The sequence below is a fragment of the Manis pentadactyla genome, chromosome 7, assembly GCF_030020395.1.
Source record: "Manis pentadactyla isolate mManPen7 chromosome 7, mManPen7.hap1, whole genome shotgun sequence".
NCBI lineage: Eukaryota > Metazoa > Chordata > Mammalia > Pholidota > Manidae > Manis > Manis pentadactyla.
Window position 1 is genome coordinate 113,240,232 of NC_080025.1, and position 20,395 is coordinate 113,260,626.

The following is a 20,395-nucleotide window of genomic DNA, read 5'->3' on the forward strand; positions in this document are numbered from 1 at the left end:
CAGAAAATAAGTAAGGACACGGAAGCACTGAACAACACAGTAGAGCAGATGGGCCTAATAGACATCTATAGAACTCTACATCCAAAAGCAACAGGATATACATTCTTCTCAAGTGCACATGGAACATTCTCCAGAATAGACCACATACTAGGCCACAAAAAGAGCCTCAGAAAATTCCAAAAGATTGAAATTCTACCAACCAACTTTTCAGACCACAAAGGCATAAAACTAGAAATAAACTGTACAAAGAAGGCAAAGAGGCTCACAAACACATGGAGGCTTAACAACACGCTCCTAAATAATCAATGGATCAATGACCAAATCAAAATGGAGATCCAGCAATATATGGAAACAAATGACAACAACAACACTAAGCCACAACTTCTGTGGGACGCAGCAAAAGCAGTCTTAAGAGGAAAGTATATAGAAATCCAAGCATATTTAAAAAAGGGAGAACAATCCCAAAAGAATGATCTAATGACAAAATTATCGAAACTGGAAAAAGGAGAACAAATGAGGCCTAAGGTCAGCAGAAGGAAGGACATAATAAAGATCAGAGAAGAAATAAATAAAATTGAGAAGAATAAAACAATAGCAAAAATCAATGAAACCAAGAGCTGGTTCTTCGAGAAAATAAACAAAATAGATAAGCCTCTAGCCAGACTTATTAAGAAGAAAAGAGAGTCAACACAAATCAACAGTATCAGAAACGAGAAAGGAAAAATCACGATGGACCCCAGAGAAATACAAAGAATTATTAGAGAATACTATGAAAACCTATATGCTAACAAACTGGGAAACCTAGGAAAAATGGACAACTTCCTAGAAAAATACAACTTTCCAAGATTGACCCAGAGAGAAACAGAAAATCTAAACAGACCAATTACCAGCAACAAAATTGAAGCGGTAATCAAAAAACCACCAAAGAACAAAACCCCCGGGCCAGATGGATTTACCTCGGAATTTTATCAGACATACAGGGAAGACATAATACCCATTCTCCTTAAAGTTTTCCAAAAAATAGAGGAGGAGGGGATACTCCCAAACTCATTCTATGAAGCTAACATCACCCTAATACCAAAACCAGGCAAAGACCCCACCAAAAAAGAAAACTACAGACCAATATCCCTGATGAATGTAGATGCAAAAATACTCAACAAAATATTAGCAAACCGAATTCAAAAATACATCAAAAGGATCATACACCATGACCAAGTGGGATTCATCCCAGGGATGCAAGGATGGTACAACATTCGAAAGTCCATCAACATCATCCACCACATCAACAAAAAGAAAGACAAAAACCACATGATCATCTCCATAGATGCTGAAAAAGCATTTGACAAAGTTCAACATCCATTCATGATAAAAACTCTCAGCAAAATGGGAATAGAGGGCAAGTACCTCAACATAATAAAGGCCATCTATGATAAACCCACAGCCAACATTATATTGAACAGCGAGAAGCTGAAAGCATTTCCTCTGAGATCGGGAGCTAGACAGGGATGCCCACTCTCTCCACTGTTATTTAACATTACATAGTACTGGAGGTCCTAGCCATGGCAATCAGACAAAACAAAGAAATAAAAGGAATCCAGATTGGTAAAGAAGAAGTTAAACTGTCACTATTTGCTGATGACATGATACTGTACATAAAAAACCCTAAAGACTCCACCCCAAAACTACTAGAACTGATATCGGAATACAGCAAAGTTGCAGGATACAAAATCAACACACAGAAATCTGTGGCTTTCCTATACACTAACAATGAATCAACAGGAAGAGAAATCAGGAAAACAATTCCATTCACAATTGCATCAAAAAAAAATAAAATACCTAGGAATAAACCTCACCAAAGAAGTGAAAGACTTATACTCTGAAAACTACAAGTCACTCTTAAGAGAAATTAAAGGGGACATTAACAGATGGAAACTCATCCCATGCTGGTGGCTAGGAAGAATTAATATCGTCAAAATGGCCATCCTGCCCAAAGCAATATACAGATTTCATGCAAACCCTATGAAACTACCAGCAACATTCTTCATTGAACTGGAACAAATAATTCAAAAATTCATATGGAAACACCAAAGACCCCGAATAGCCAAAGCAATCCTGAGAAAGAAGAATAAAGTAGGGGGGATCTCACTCCCCAACTTCAAGCTCTACTATAAAGCCATAGTAATCAAGACAATTTGGTACTGGCACAAGAGCAGAGCCACAGACCAATGGAACAGACTAGAGAATCCAGACATTAACCCAGACACATATGGTCAATTAATATTTGATAAAGGAGCCATGGACATACAATGGCGAAATGACAGTCTCTTCAACAGATGGTGCTGGCAAAACTGGACAGCTACATGTAGGAGAATGAAACTGGACCATTGTCTAACCCCATATACACAAGTAAACTCAAAATGGATCAAAGACCTGAATGTAAGTCATGAAACCATTAAACTCTTGGAAGAAAACATAGGCAAAAACCTCTTAGACATAAACATGAGTGACCTCTTCTGGAACATATCTCCCTGGGCAAGGAAAACAACAGCAAAAATGAGTAAGTGGGACTATATTAAGCTGAAAAGCTTCTTTACAGCAAAAGACACCATCAATAGAACAAAAAGGAACCCTACAGTATGGGAGAATATCTTTGAAAATGACACATCCGATAAAGGCTTGAAGTCCAGAATATATAAAGAGCTCACATGCCTCAAGAAACAAAAAACAAATAACTCAATTAAAAAATGGGCAGAGGAACTGAACAGACAGTTCTCCAAAAAAGAAATACAGATGGCCAACAGACACATGAAAAGATGCTCCACATCGCTAATTATCAGAGAAATGCAAATTAAAACTACAATGAGGTATCACCTCACACCAGTAAGGATGGCTGCCATCCAAAAGACAAACAACAACAAATGTTGGCGAGGCTGTGGAGAAAGGGGAACCCTCCTACACTGCTGGTGGGAATGTAAGTTAGTTCAACCATTGTGGAAAGCAGTATGGAGGTACATCAAAATGCTCAAAACAGACTTACCATTTGACCCAGGAATTGCACTCCTAGGAATTTACCCTAAGAATGCAGCAATCAAGTATGAGAAACATCAGTGCACCCCTATGTTTATCGCAGCACTATTTACAATAGCCAAGAATTGGAAGCAACCTAAATGTCCATCGATAGATGAATGGATAAAGAAGATGTGGTACATATACACAATGGAATACTACTCAGCCATAAGAAAAGGGCAAATCCAACCATTTGCAGCAACATGGATGGAGCTGGAGGGTATTATGCTCAGTGAAACAAGCCAAGTGGAGAAAGAGAAATACCAAATGGTTTCACTTATCTGTGGAATATAAGAACAAAGGAAAAACTGAAGGAACAAAACAGCAGCAGAACCACAGAACTCAAGAATGGACTAACAGGTACCAAAGGGAAAGGGACTGGGGAGGATGGGTGGGTAGGGAGGGATAAGGGGAGGGGAGAAGTAGGGGGCTATTAAGATTAGCATGCATGGGGTGGTAGGAGAAAAGGGAGGGGGCTGTACAACACAGAGAAGGCAAGTAGTGATTCTACAACATTTTGCTATGCTGATGGACAGTGACTGTAAAGGGGTTTATAGGGGAGACCTGGTATAGGGGAGAGCCTAGTAAACATAATATTCGTCATGTAAGTGTAGATTAGTGATACCAAAAACAAAAAAAAACAAAACAAAAAAAGGGCAGTTCCTGTGTGATAACCTCCAATGAGTTCTACAGAAGGGTATAAAGGGCATATAAAAGTGTAGGCAAAGGGTCTTTTTGTGTTTATACAGAGGATCAAAGCCTAATTGGGCTACCCCGAAAATGAACTAAGATACGATATGAAAAAGAACTTCCAACATCACCACTCTCTGGAAGACTCATGCCAGAAGATGATCATCAAAAAACCCCAACAAAGATCCACGCACTGCTACAGCTGTAGATGCACTCATCCCACCAGCTCCTGGACTTGCCATGGGAATGAAGGAGATATCTAAGCTGGCCTGTGCATACAGTAAAACAACAAATTTGACTGGATCTATACTGCTGGAACTCAACCAAGAATTAGGAGAAGTGCAAATTGTAGCGCTCCAAAATCTTACAACTACAGACTATTTACTGTTAAAAGAACATAAGGGATGTGAACATTCCCCAGGAATGGGTTGTTTTAATTTGTCTGATTTCTCTCAGACTGTTCAAGTTTCAGTTGGACAATATCCACCATATCATAGATAAGTTTTCACAAATGCCTAAGGTGCCTAACTGGTTTTCTTGGTTTCACTGGAGATGGCTGGTAATTACAGATATGCTTTGGTTATGTAACTATACTCCTATTATGTTAATGTGTGTGCGCAATGTAAATAGTAGCTTAAAACCTATACATGCTGAAGTTACTCTACAAGAAGATATGTCAAAGAAATAATCAATCTTCCCATGTTTTCTGCCGCCTGCTACTTCTATAGCTTTTCTTCTTCCTTCCTAATTACAACCCTTAAATAGAATTCGTGCCTCATATCAAATTTACCGAGTATCATAATTCTTCCAAGTGGTAAAGATACCTCAAGACAAATGCTGGGCATAGAAGCTACAGGGCATAAATATGCACAGAAATAAAAAGCTAACCATTTCAAACAATAAGGCTTCTCTCTCACTTACCAACTTTACATTTCCCTGTATGGCCCTGGAAGATGACTGGTTAGCCAGAGACGGGTAAGATTCCTCAAGGGAGGAACAACCTAAGACAGGCACAGTTGCAGGGGGGTCATCAGGTGAGAAATTGGGGATCAACAGAGAAAGGGCTTAGAACCTCACCCCCCCTGTTCTGAGAGAAATCTTCTGCATACGTGGATGTTTTATTGCCCTTGTCTAGCTTGTATTAACACATAGTCTACAGGCACACACCTGATCATCTACATTTGCTCCCTTACAACACTAAACTATGTTTTCTACCTTTATATTGCATTTATCTACCACTTCAGCATTTTATTAAAAATAATAATAATAAAGAGAGAAATGTGGTATCCACATATAGATCAAGTATAAAAATGAAATGAGTATTCATATTTGAACTGACTGTTTATAGTTCATAATGCATGAGCAAAACCGAAAGTTTCTGTGATGACTGCCCTTGTACTGTTCACTATGTAACTTATTCACTATGTAAGAATTTGTTCTCCATGTAAGAACTTGTTTGTTATGCCTCAGAAGATTGGAGACTGACGAAAATTAGGCTTGGGGTGGATTAATGATTGTGCATTGAGCATTGACTCCCCTATACAGAATTTTATTGTTGTTAACAACCATTTGATCAATAAATATGAGAGATGCCCTCACAAAAAAAAAAAAAAAAAAAAGTACACACTTCCAATTGTAAAATAAATAAGTAACCGGGATGTAATGTATAGCATAAGGAATATAGTCAAGATATTGTAACAGCTTGGTATGGTGATAGCTGGTACCTAGAATTGTCATGTATATAAATGTTGAATCACTATGTTGTACACCTGAAACTAATGTAATGTAATACTGTGTGTCAACTACCCTTCAATAAAAAATAATTATCTACAAAAAGATAAAAAATAAAAAATAAAAAAAAAATAAAGTGAATCTAAAGTGAGTCTCTTAAAGGCAGCGTATACATGGGTCTTGTTTTTTATCCATTCAGCCATTGTACATTTTTTTGCTAGGAGAAGTTAGTCCATTTACATTTTAAGTAATTATTGATACATATGTGCTTATTGCCATCTTGTTCATTATTTTGGTGTTGTTTTTTGTAGTTCCTCTGTTCCTTTCTTCTCTTGCTCTCTTCCCTTGTGGTTTGATGACTTGCTTTTTTAGTGGTATGCTTTTATTTCTTTTCAGCTTTTGTGTATTTACTATAGGTTTTTGCTTTGTGGTTACCATGAGGCTTACATGTAACAATGTATATCTGTAACAGTCTATTTTAACTTGTTTGACCTCATTTGTAAAGCTCAATATTATTACTCTCTCCATCTACATTTTATTTTTTTGATGACATTTTACATCTTTTTATGTTGTTTACCCCTTAACTAATTACTGTAATCGGTTACTTTTACTTTTTGTCTTTTAACCTTCCTACTAGCTTTATAAGTGATTAATCTATGACTTTTACTATATATTTACTTTACCAGTGAGATTTATTCTTTCATGCGTGTTCTAGTTACTAACTAGCATCCTTTGTTTTCAGCTTAAAGAAGTCCCTTTAATACTTTTTATAAGCTCAGTTTAGTAGTGATCTCCTTTAGCTTTTGCTTATCTGGAAAACTTTTTATCTGGCCTTCAGTTCTGAGTAATAACTTTGCCAGGTAGAGTATTTCTTGGCAGTTTTTTTTCTTTCAACACTTTGTATATATCATATCAATCCCATCTGGTCTGTAGAACTTCTACTTAAAAAATCTGCTGATAGTCTTATGGGGTTCCCTTAAATATAACAAATTGTTTTTCTTTTGTTTTAAAAATTCCCTCATCTTTAACTTTTGATATTTTAATTATGCAATTTAAAACTATAGCTCCCAAGAGCAGAGGCATTCTCTTCAGTGATAAGCTAAGAACTGCTGTTTTACCATAAAGCAAACATTTGTCCATCTTTAGGAAATTGAGATAATAGTAATGGTTTTATTACTCGTTCTTTCCTTGTTCTTCAATGTTACTTTCTTTTCAGTGTGGATAATCATACACATCAAAATTAAAGAAAAGATTTATATGAAAGTCAAATGAATTTTCATGCAGGAACTTTTCAATAATAGCACACACTATGTAACAGGCACTCTGCTAGGGGCTTTATACTTTTTCTCAAGTAAACATTACAACAATTCTAATAATCCTATGAGGTATGGTCCATTCTAACTCCTTGAGACAACTGAGGCTCAGATATTCAAACCTAGGAAAGTTAAGATTCCATTATTTTAATAAAGAAGTATTACTGAGTATTTAATATACCAGGTGCTTTTCTAGATACTAGGAACATAGCAGTGGGGGTGAAAAAAATTTTAGCCCAAAGAATTTATACTCAAACACATATTTTCTTTGTAACAAAAAAAATTCAAATTATAAATTTTGTGTGTATGTGTGTGTGCCTGGTGCTATATCAAAAGTAAAATGATAAACATTATGAACTTATGTCATTGAGAAAAAAATCTAACTTTAAAAGTAGAAGAAACATTCTAAATAAAGTAATTTTCATGTAGTAAGTACAAATAGCTGGGATTTAATAAAGTTTTGGCTGACTCCAAAGCCCTTGCTCTTTCTGCTAGTCCATAATGACTCTACATCACAGTACATTTCCAAGAGAGATGAACTTGAAAAATAAACAAAACAAAAAGTCCAAACACTACAGCTATCTGGAAATCTCTGAAATCTACTGAAGTTTCTAACAATAGATGAGAAATAGGGAATAAAACAAAATAAAGACAAACATGGTACTGGTCAAATTAATATTGGTTAACTAAATGCTTAAAAATTTTCACAGAATATACACTTAAATTTGAACAGAAATTTCTTATCAACTTGTACACAAGAAATATATTTGCTATATTAGGAATGTAAAGACAGTACTTTTCCTTTGTAAATATACATGTAAAATATTCAAGTCTCAAAACAAACCAAAACAGAACTATGCATACCTCTACAGCAGGTACAATGTCTATGCCAACAGTTAGAAATTCTTCAAACTTCAGAAATGGGTTAAAGCAGCTGCCAACATCAAGTAATCTGATCTTTCCTGAGGTCTGTAGCAACCTAAAAACAGATTATTTTATTTTATCAAAGGCAAACAAAATAGTGTAAGAAGAATTCAAACATTTGAGAATAAAACATCATATAGATTACTGGCTCTCTAACTTCTTGGTCTCAGGATCCCTTTATACATTTAAAAATGATGAAGGGCCCTGAAGAGCTTTCATTTATGAGGATTATAGTTATCAATACCATATTTGATGTTAAAAACCTAATAATCTTATGAAAGATTCATTTATAGAAAAATTAACTTATTGCACATGTTAATGTAAATTATACTTTTTAAATGAAAAATCTAGATTAAAAAGGTAGTAAAACATGAGTGTTTCATATTTTTTCAAGTCTCTTTTATGTCCCAGCTTAACAGTAGACAGATGAATTCTCCTATTTGCTTTTGCATTTAAACCGTTGCAACATCATGTGCCATGTAGTCTCTGATAGTCTCCACTCCAAACTCAAGAGAGAACTGACAGTAAAAAAGGCAAATAACATCTCAATATTATTCTGGAAATAACCCCCTTCCCTGCAAGAGACTTTGCAGGGGTCTCAGATCTCCAAACCACACTTTGAAAACTGTCTTTGTACATGAAAGACTCCATTAGCAAATCAATTCACAGTATCAATCAATATAGCAATGTTTTTGGATTTGTCTCAATGACTTAAAAGGACCAAAGGGAAAACAGTATTAAGTTATGAATATTTTTATTGTATGCATGAGCTTCATGTCCAAAAAGAAGAGAGGAAAAAGGGTGAACAAAATCATAAACAACCATTTTATAAAGTCACTCACATTCAACTCATATGGATTTATATACAACAAGAGTTGAGCCCCAAGCCTACAGTCCTAATCTGATGTTCAGACAATAAAGAAACAATAAAACTAAACTTCAGACATATGCCATTAATAAAGGGAAACCTGACATAGCACCCGGAGGCCTGAAACTGGAGCTCTCTAGCCCACTACTCCTTGTCAATTGCAAACTTCACAGGAAGGGAGAGACAGACACCTTAAAAGTAGCATACTATTTTGGCTACTTTACTATGCAGTAGGAGGAAGGAAGAGTTTTTATCTCCTCTGGAAACAGCTCAGCCAATAGAGACTGTCACAACTCAAGCCATGAGCAGCAAGCCATGACACACGGGTCTCCCAGTTTCCTCTGACAGACTTTTGGCTTAAAACAGTCCTCCCAACTCCCCTTTTCTTCTATAAAAGAGCACTCCTTGAGGGGTATTATGATAAGTACACATGGTGTGGGGGGGAACATGGGGAAGACAGTGTAGCACAGAGAGGACAAGTAGTGACTGTGGCATCTTATTTCACTGATGGACAGTGACTGCAATGGTATGGAGGGGAGGGACTCGATAATACGGGTGAATGTAGTAACCACATTATTTTTCATATGAAACCTTCATAGAGTGTATATCAATGATAACTTTATAAAAAATAAAAACAAAACAAAACAAAGAGCACTCCTCTTCTTCCTTCTGTGGACCATAGCTTGCTTGTTCTGAATTGCAATTCTATGCTCTTCCTGAGTAAACACATTTTTGTTGGTAAAATAACTGACAGTTTTATTTTTAAGTTTAACATCATTTTCATTGATGTTAAGATAGTTTTCTTTAAAATACTGGAGTACACATTGTAAAAAATAAAGAAAATACAGAGAAATAATTGGGTAAAAACAGAATATTGGTTCTCTGAAGTTGAAAGGACAGAAAGAACCTGTCCAGCTTCTCTCATTTATACCTTGGTTAATATTTTCTGTAGGGCCCATTAGGGAGATAAAACTACAGACAGTAGGTTAAGTTCCCAAAAGAGACACTGCACGTCAAAACAATGTGAAGTTGATTTTTTTCCCAGAAAAGGAATGAAATAAGTAGGGGTTATGTTTTTAATCAGGAGCTTGAGGTCTTAACATTTATATTTAGAAATATTTATTCTAAAGTCTTATGTTTTAGATATGTCTCTTATAAGCAGCATAAATTGGAATTTTAAGTCCAGTCTGACAATCTTTTAACTATTTATATCATTTACTTTTAATGTGATTTACTGGCATAAGTTGATTTGTATCTAGTATCTTTGTACTTTCTATCTGTTGTTTCTTTATCCCACTCCTTTCCTTAGAATCACCCTGGGTGCTTTAAAATCAATAAGAAATTCTGATTTAATTGATGTAGGATGGAGTCTGGGCATTAGGATTTTTAGAAGTTCCCCAAGTGAATATATTATATAGCCAAACTTGAAAAGTGGTTTTAGAATTTTCCTTTTAAATTTTAAGAATTCCACGTTTTTTTCATATTGCTGATTTTAAAGTTCTACTATTTCTATTCCTTTAAAAAAATGTTTACTCAACTATTGATTAATTTTAGCCATCTCCCAGACCAGACAAATGCTTGAGAACACATAAATTCTATTAATCATACAACTTATAATAAGCCTTTTTGTGTATTGTTTTATGAATTTTTATCTAGATTCACCAACAGAGTTACTAGTTTTTTTGGTTCTTCATTCCTCCTTTTGCCTCAGATTTTCCCTCTGGGATCATTTTCCTTCTGCTTGAAATATATCTTTAGAATCTAGTAATGGTTTGTGCTCTCACATTCTTTCATCTCCTCCTGCAACTCCAATAAGAAGTTAAGACTTTCTTACTTCCCATGTCTTTAAACATTTAAATTTTTTTCTATATTGTATTTTGTCTATATGTGGCTAAATTCTGGATAATTTCATTTAATCTGTTTCACTGTTAAATAATTTCCTCTTCAATTCATGCCATACACTGAGTTATTCTAATTATTTTAGTTTTCATCTGTAGAATTTAATCTTTTAATTTTTGCTTTTCAAATGGCTAGTAAGTCCTTAAAGTTTCTAGTTCCTGCAGAAATTTTCAAGCAATTCTTTAAAAAAAAAAAAGTTTATTTTATAAATTGTGACTTGTAATTCTAGTATCTGATGCTGTCTTCTGGCTTTATATCATGGTCACTTATTTCCATACATGCTTAGTAATTACTTTTTACTCTATCAGTGAAATATAAAAACCATAGTTCAAATTTGCCTATTTGGACAGATGCTCTCAGGGCAAAAGCAGCTCTGTGCTCTCCTCTCAGTTTACCTGCCAGAATTTGCATTTTCACCTTATCAGCTCTTTCACATTTCTAAAAACACTTATCCAACAATAAAAAAAAAATTGCAAGAGGTTTTTGAGAAATTTGAGAGATTTTTTTTTAAGTTTATTTAAATAAGTAGAAGTACTGTTTCATTATTGTTCACTGATACAGAAGTACTATATTATGTGAATACATTAGGTGTGCTAAGGGCAAAATAGGCTCTAATCTATTAAAGAATTGGAAGTTTCTTCATCAAAAAAGGCTAGAAAGTCAAATTTGAGTGATCTTAACTGATGGACCTTACTTATGTATTAACATGTGCAATACATGTTACAGGAATTTAACTTTAGAATCAATTCATTAAATTATTTAAAAAGTAGACACTACATCACAGTGCTACTTGTAATAACACAAAATAAGAGGAACTACTTGGAAATACAGGTTCATTGCTCCTTAATGTTTTCAAATATTAGTTTCTCTGCAAGAGGTAATTGTGACTTTAATTAATGAACTTGTTGAATTCCCGTGAATATTTACATGATCCAAATTTTGAATGACCATGAATTCTGAAAAAAAGAATCTATCATCATACAACCAGGTGTACTTTATTCCTCTAGTCAGAGATTCTTAAATATTTTTGAACCATAAGCCCCTTCAGCAGTCTGGTCAAGTATATGGATTCTTTTTCAAACTAATGCTTTTAAATGAATTAACTGAATTACAAAGGAATATACTGAAATCATATACTGAAATCCAATTCTCAAAATATTATTTAAAAAGCTGGTATGGTAGCATATACTTCTTTAATAACACATTAAATAATAAGGATCTAACAGCAAATCTAATAACTATAATTTCAAAGTAGTGATGAGAATAAGTAATCTGATATATATACAATAACTAGGATGCCTAAATACCTGATTTTTGTAGGTGACAAAATCAGAGATAGGTTCATTTTACTTAGTTGAATGACTAAAATGACTTTGAGTTACCCAATTTTCTCATTTTTATCACTAAATTTTTTCTGCAAGAGAAAAACAATTCTTTCCTATCAGTACTCTATGCAAAGCTATCCTAGTCTATCTCAGATTTACCCTTAACAGATTCTTACAGGATTAGTAACCACATAGTCCAAAGTAAGATGATTTTTATTGATAAAGACTAAATCCAGACACCAATATTTCTGTATTTGAAGCACCAATACTTAAAATTCAACAATTACTAAATTTATGCAAATTCTCATAGTATATATTGACTTGGTGGAAAAGCCCTTTGTATTTGTAAGTTAAATGGTGGTTAAATACCTGGAATTCAAAAATAAAGTAAGGAAAAATCATTTAACAGAAGAAATACTTAAATGGTATAATAGGATCTTGATTTTTTCCTAATGGTACCAACTGAACTACTCTTCCTCATTGTGGTTGAAGGATCTGGGAATTCTAGTATCTTGGCATTTAAACCATATTTCGGAGTACCTTTCACTCACAGAATACAAAACAAAAAAATATCTGTCAGGTCACGTGTTCTAATATTTGGTGTGTAAGTATGGGGCTATCAATCTGAAAACTAAAGTTCTAAATTCAGAAATAAGATTAGATTTTAGAAGGTAATTTTTAAAAGATTATATTAAATAGCTATAATCATATAGTTAAGACTGTTTAGTCATAATCTTAAAAGTCATTAATTTGACATTATTTATCTAAGCAGAATTTCAAATTTTCTACGAAAAAATCCAAGTACCTTTAGCATCATTTAAAAATAAACAGCTTTAAAATCTATACGTGTCGATTATCTGATAAATATTTATCAAATAACCTATTGTATCTGTCTACTTTTAAGAGCTTGAGCTATTAAAGAGAGTTCTGACACCCAAGGAATTCACCAGTAAAGATGACACACATGCAAATATAGAACATGAAAACAACTCAATGACTGAACAGTAGAGGAGTATATATATAAAATGTTATAGGAATAGAAGAACAATGGTGGGAGAGAAGGGAAACCCATAGCTGGGACCTGCAGATTAGCAGGCTTTTCCCAGGAGAAAACAAGAAGGGGAGAGTGCAGTAAAAAAGGGAAAGACAGTTGAGGTGGGTGACTATCATTCCACTCAGAAAGCATAATGTGTAAAAGTATATGTTTCCAAGTATGTGTAGACTTTCCATGGAATCTCTGAAACTCATAAAGCACCTTTTGAAATGTGGCCCAGTTATTGTTTTTAATATATTGTACTTAAGTTTTTAAGGCCAGAGGGCCATTTTTTGTCTTTAACATTGTTTTAAAACTCACTTTGATTTCCAAAAACAAGCAAGCAAACAAAACAGCCTCTAATCATATTTCCTAGAAAATAAAGAAGAAAGTATGATCTGAAATGGCTCTTTCCTTGATTTATCTACCACTCATACCTCATATCTAACTCAACTACCATGAATAAGCACACATATATATATATAACAATGTTACAAACTGACTTATATGTTTTAATATAACAATCACAATGTCCTTTCCCCAAAGAGATAGAAAAGTTACTAAAATGTGAATAATAATAGCACCTTCCTTATAGTGCTGTATAAAGGTTAAATGAGTTAACTATACATTATAAATGGAGAAAAGAAATAACAATTATCAAAAGTCTGGTACAGTAAAAAGGCTCTGAAGACAGATAATAGAACTTTATCTTTACTCATGCTTCACTACTAAATGACCTTAGAAATTTTACTTACCTTTGTGTCTGTTTCCTCAACTGTAAAATGAAAGGGTTGGATCAGATGACTTCCAAAGACTATTCTAAAATTTTAGGTCAGTTCTTGACAGAATAAAAAACTACTCTCTTGCCAAATTCAAACCAGTCTATATATCAACTTTCAGCTAGAAATAATGAAATGATTAAAATTAAGACTTATTTGGAAAAAAAATTACCTAGTGAATTTTCTTTATGGCCAAATTTCATAAGAATCTATTCTGATTGTTAATATGTATCTAATAGTAATAAAGCTCCAAGGGGTTCCTTTTTTAATATGCCATACACAGAATAAAAACTGCTGTAATTATGGCACTGTCATATCCAGTGATAATGAGCCAAAGTCTTTAACTGCCTCAATATGAAGACACAATGAAGAGGGACTCTGTGGGGACCTCTCTCTAAGGCTTTCTCCTACTAGGTCTTCATCTTTTTCGGTAACAAACTTCTTTGAATATCTGATGAAATCTTATGGCCTTTTCCTTGTAGAAAACAATGCACATATGACACACAAATCACATTTTGATACAACTAGGGGTAGTTCACAGATTCTGCTTGGGCCAGCTGAATTTCCATGCATAAGCAGTGATGATAAAGACACGGGTTTACAAAATCACTTCCTTGGTCTGATTTAATTGCAAGGAACAGAAAATTAAACTAACTTAAGCAAAATGCAGATTTACTTTAAATATTAAAATATCTCTCTCAAGGAATTCAAATTTAAAAAGCAAAATTGGTCTTCATGGGAACAGAAAAGTTACCAAGCAGATCTCTCTTAGCAGAAAGCTGCCTCAGGTGCCTACATAAAATTTCTGGACTTCAATGACTAAAACAGATACAGTCCTGTATCCCTGGACTATATTATTGAAGTATAATTATTTTTACTTCAGTTTACTTAGTATTTATATACATCATCAGAATACAAGCTAGGAATTTTAAGTAATATTTGCAATTCTATCTCTGAATTCATGTTTAGCACTCTTTGTCAGGATATGCTCTTTAAATTCCCTTCCAAGACACCTGTAACCCTAAGACAGCCCTTCCTCAGTTTATCCTTTTCATGCTTCATCCCTCTTCCCATAGCAACCTCTGGCTTACCACAGCCTATCATTTTCTACTAAAACATCTCTCTAAAAACTAATACCAAATTCAACTACAATAGAAAATTTACCACCATTAAGAATGTTCAAAAGGAATGTAGTATAGGTATTATAACTCCATTAAATAGTTTTATTAAATTTTGTGGTTTATGGCAGCATTGTTAGAATATATCTGTTCTCTGGAGACTACTCTGGGGCATTTTACCACATTGTTCTAAATGTGCACTAAGCTGTATGCAAGCCCTATATTTGAAAGTCATGTACTGACATGGAAAATGTGATTCTGAAAAAAACTGAGCAATAAATAAGTAATAAGAATCTGTCACTACATCTTATGAGAAACAAAAAGGAATGGCTGAATTTATTAATGTTGGTAGGGCAAATACCTGGAAAAAATTAGTTCTAATAAAGAAAATCTAAACAATAGAAAGCAAATGACAACTAAGTGAAATGTTAAGATTGGTTCCTTTTTTCAGCACATATACAGTATCTCTCTTCATTTATATTTTGTAAAGTGATAAAACACTGATTTGAAAACAAAGTTTGGCTAAAAAGTTTGTTATGATTCCTTCCCATTTTAACGCATCTTTAAATTGTTAAGTTGCAATCCTCAGTAAATTTTCACTTTTAGTACCTTTAAGACAAATTTATGCACAGAATATTAAAATTGTATTTGGAAACATTTAAAAAACTATAAGAATTCATGGTCTTTAGCTTCATTTTTTTTCTTTTTTACACAATAGAAAAGTTTTAAGAAAAAATTAAGAAAAATGTATATATAAAAACATACAGGCTATTCAATTGGCAACTTTCTATTTAAATTTCCTATGCTGTTTTCCCTCAATATTATCTTTGGTTTCTTTTCCAAAACAGTTATATTGTAAGACCACATTTCTTTACTCTCTCTCCCTCAATTCCCATCCTGCTGTTTAAGTAGCTTAATAAGTAAATACAGAATTTTACTTCCTACATAATTTTCTGTCTGGAATGCTGCCAGTGTCAACAATAGCATCTTGACCTTTTCAAGACATATTAAGAGGAAGCTGTAAACACTAAGTAAAATTTTTTGCTCATTACATAAAATAACCTGGCAATATTTACCCAAGTATGCAGTTTAAACAGTGATTTTCCCAAAGTACTCTCTACAGAACTGTAGGTATTTTCTAAATTCCAAGAGCCAACAAAAACAGATATAGGAGATAATGGAAGGCTACAACTTCTATATCCATTGACCAGACCATAAATGTTTCCTCTGAAGAAAAGGTTCTGTGGTTAAAAGGGTCAAAATCAATGATTTAGCCCTTATTATTCCTGCTGGTTTGAAAGAGGGCAAGAGGAAAAACAAATTTTCATCTCATATCTTTTAAAGGTTGGGGAGAGAAAAAGAAAATGTATTTTTGAGAGTCAGTATGTAAATAGCACTGTCACTCCTTGAACTCATGATAGTCAAATACATTTTCTAAATTTTTCTAAAGCCAACTTTTAGGTCTGACAGATGACAAGTGTGTTAAAATCATTACAAGATGCCTTGAAGCACATAAAAACATTAGTTCCAACTGTCCTCTTGTCTCCATCATTTCTTCAAGGAAAAGCAGAAAAACAGATAAAAAGACAATTTTTGACACTGATCAGAATATCACTTATTTAGCAATTCATTCTTAACACTTTTCATATAATACATCTCATTTCTATATGTATCTCAAATCCCCGAATTTCTGACTGCTAAAGATTACTGACTTTGATGGCAATGCCTAGCAGCCAGACACTTCCACTCCACATTTTGGCAAGAAAGAACAAAAAATATTTTGCAGGGAGATTAAGTATGCTGATTAAGAGTTCATTATGGGCTAAATAAAATCTGCTTTAAGTAGTTGAAGTCAAGCCTTAACAAGTAAAAGAGAAGACAAATGTTGGCTCATGGAGTTAATTATTTAGGGACATTTTTTTCCTAAAGTACATTTCATCAAATAGTCTTGCATGATGCTATTTCTGTCAACAGGTCAGTGAATGTGGGAAACATATTACTTTTTTGAAGCACTACAGGCATGTAATCACATAGTAGCTCTATAATTAAGAAACTCAATTTAATTCTTTTAGTTCAGTGTTTTCCAAGATTACTTTTGTTGACAAACTCTCTTTTTGATTACTTTACAGAACTTCTCTGGGAATCTTTGAGATCAGGAAAGGGGAATAGAAGCTTTATAACAAAGGCATGGATATCTAGTTTCTAAGAAGGCACCTGAAAAAAAAAATGGAGAGGATAAGCCAGAAATTCCATATATACAGATTAGAGAGGAGTGTAAAGAATTAATGAAGAGATCTCGGCAGTGACTTCACCAGAATGCCCAGACTCTTGCTCTTATGGACATTCTTTGTGCTGCTATCTTAGTGATCATTACCATACAGCAATGGCCACATCAGCAATGTAAAGTTCTTATGAGTAGTTATCTTTACATGCAAACAGGAAAATTATATAAAGAGATAATGAGGGAAATGCTATTAAGAACTAAAAGAATTAACATTAACTACAGTACACTAATCACATTAGTAATCACAAAAACAAATATAAATATACATCTAAAGTTGCAAATTCCAAGTTATAAAAATATTTTATACTTACTGAAAGTAAAGTTTTATTTGCACAACTGTCACACTAATGACAATGAAAAATGATAAAATTCGAGAGCTGTTCTCATCTATATGGTGTCTTTGATTTAGATAAAAGGTACCCCTCCTTCAAATAAAAAATATATTAAGTTAGTTTATTACTGCACAAACTAAATAACTGAATGCAAGGCTCAGCCTGGATTTGCCGAGAGGGTTTCCAGAACACATGAGAAGCAACCTGGCTGTGCAAATATGTGGGTCACGTATATCCCAAACCCTGAAGTGCACCCATTGCTAGGAATCTATTACAATCTCTATGGCACCTGCAAGATTAGCTTTCCAGTGTCAGAGTGGGAAGGGAACAAATACCACATCTCCAAGAACAGCAAGTGAGCAAGGGAGGTGACCCCTGAGATGCCCAGTATTGCTGAGATTACACAGGCAATATTGTGACAGTTTGAATAGTGCTTTATGAATTATTATATTGTTTTTTGCTGCTCCAATCTAGGCCAGGAGGCAAGACCACAACTCATTCTTCTTTGAGTTAGTATGCCTACCATGTGAATGGCTCCTCCTCAGATACGGTGAGCTTTCATGGTACAATACACAATCTGAATACTATTTGTAGCAACCTTTTATAACTTTTTGTAAAACAAAACAAATATTTAGCAGAACACTGAAATATTCATACCCTTTAACTTGCACTCTCATTATAAATTTTATCTTAAGGATAACATGACAGAAGATATCAAACATGAACTTGATGAATTATTATACAACTATTAGAAATAAATATGAAGACCACAGAAGACACATGTTTATGGTGTTGGTGAAAACAGAATAGCATATATACTTTTGAAAGAAGCAATGCCAAAACACACAAGCAAATGGAAGGTAACAGTAATTTTGAGATGGTAAAATCATTAAAGAATGTTTTCTCAATAGCTATAGTGATTTTTAAAATAAAGTCTGAAGTCCCCAGTCTTAAATGTTTAAATATCCCAACTGTAATACTTATGTTATTTATTTAAAAATCCTGTTTCTAGTTTTGCAAAGATAAGTTTTTGATGTTAATAATCACAAATTTCAAATTAATGAGGTTTTACTACATGTCAGTGATTTACTTCTCAAAGCTCATATATTTACTGAAACATTCATAGGTATTTGAGTTTTAACAAATAAGGCTATTTGTAAAGGGCATCTCCTGGAGTATCCTTGAAAATGAGGAATATATCAAAACATCTGTCAGTATAAGAGGCCAATATCAGAACTTCTATTTATCTGTGATTTTCCTTTCCACAATAAGAAATTAAGCTTTACTGGTACATGAATTGACACACCCTGTGATGGTTAATTTTATGTGTTAACTAGGTCACAGTACCCAGATACTTGGTCAAACATCAGTTTAGTTGTCCAAGTGAAGGTATTTTTTTTAGGATGAGATTAATATTTAAAATAGTAGACCAAGTAAAGCCGATTACCCTCCATAATGTGGGTGGGCCTCATAAAATTAGTGGAAGGCCTTACGAGAAAAAAACTGAGGTCACCTGAAGAAGAGGTAATTCTGCCTCCAGACTCACTTTAGACTCAAGCTGCAACGTCATCTGTTGCCCAGGTCTCCAGCTTGCTGGCCTGCTCTGCTGATTGTGGACTTGCCAGTCCCCACAATCACGTGAGCCAATTCCTTACAATCATCAATCACTCTCTCTCACATACACACATTGTTTCTGTTCCTCTAGAGAACCTTAATACACACCCCACCACCCCTCCCCAGAGTGTCTGTGTCTGGTGGTCAAGCTTCCCGTTTTTAAGTAGTACCGGAGGGAGGTCCAAAACATGGAGGAATGACAATGGCGCATCTCTACTATTTGTTCCCTAGCAGCATACTGCAATATACTGAGTTTCCTTGCTCCCAGGTAAATGAGTAGCTTAATTAAGATGAGAAATTTAGTTTAAGCTTCATGAAAGAGTACCTTATTAAGATTCCTGGCAAAGAAACTAAAGACTGAAGATAATCTAAAAATGCAAATATAAGGGAATTACACAAAACCCAACAGATCTGACACTTTTATTCCTGGCAAAAACACTTTTTAGCTACACTGAAGCAAAAAAAAAAAAACGATTAAATTAGATTTGATGTGAGGTGGAAAAAATTCAAAATACAAAGTTAGCTTTATAAACTCTAATGCTGAATTCTGCAGATTTATATTCATTCACAACTTTATCATATGTGATCATACCTTGAAATATCAGTTAACACCGAGAAACTACCATAATTTACAAGATATTGTAAAAGCATTGTTTATTTCAACTGTCTCATTTGTTATTATTTATGACAGAAAACAACTTGGCAACCCACACTTTGGTATTTTTTTAACAACTTGCAATCTTATGGTAGGGCATGTCTTTAAGGGCAGTGATCTAGTGCTTGAGTGAGAATGTATTTTATATGTAAGGGAAATCTTTTAAGAGTTAATATGGACTTATCTTAAAAATGACTTAATGAACACTATCTTTTCTTGACAGTAGAGGCATTGATCATGATTATCAATAATTTTTGTTGAAGTATAGGACTCTTCCCCTACAATAAATATGCCTTTGCTTCTGGAATTATTTGTTGCTTTTCTCTAAGATAGTTGGTCTTTTTTCTCACTGTTACATTTTATTATGTATCTGACTCTTTTCCCATCTTTTTACTTAAGGTTTCTAATCTGTTACGCTTTGAGAAACCTTCCCTTCCCTTTCTTTCCTCCTCTTCATTTTTGTGTATGAAGGCCTTACTTCCATGGCAATTGCTTGAACTGAACTCATCTTTATTCAGGGTGATTAAATACAAGCAGGCTGAAACTGGATATACTGTCTTAACTAGGGCAAGAAGCCAAATAGTAGATAGAGATATTAGATTACCAATGTTTTCTGAAGACATAAAAGTCCCACACCTCACCCCCTTAAAAAAAATCTTTTCTTGGTTTACTTCTAACATTTTAATCCTTTGTTTTTCTCCTTGGGAGAAAACATCCATAATCTGTTGTACTTATGGCTCTAGCCTACTCTAAATACTTTGGGC

At 33.9% G+C, this 20,395-nt stretch overlaps 1 protein-coding gene across 1 annotated transcript in view; it reads right to left on the minus strand.

Annotated features, from left to right (window-relative positions):
* Positions 1 to 20,395, minus strand: part of BMT2 (base methyltransferase of 25S rRNA 2 homolog) — a 97,295-nt gene that overhangs the window by 13,676 nt on the left and 63,224 nt on the right. The window contains exon 4 of the mRNA XM_036875599.2: positions 7,665 to 7,779. Within this exon, the coding sequence (XP_036731494.2) occupies positions 7,665 to 7,779 (115 nt within the window). The remainder of the gene's footprint in view (positions 1 to 7,664; positions 7,780 to 20,395) is intronic.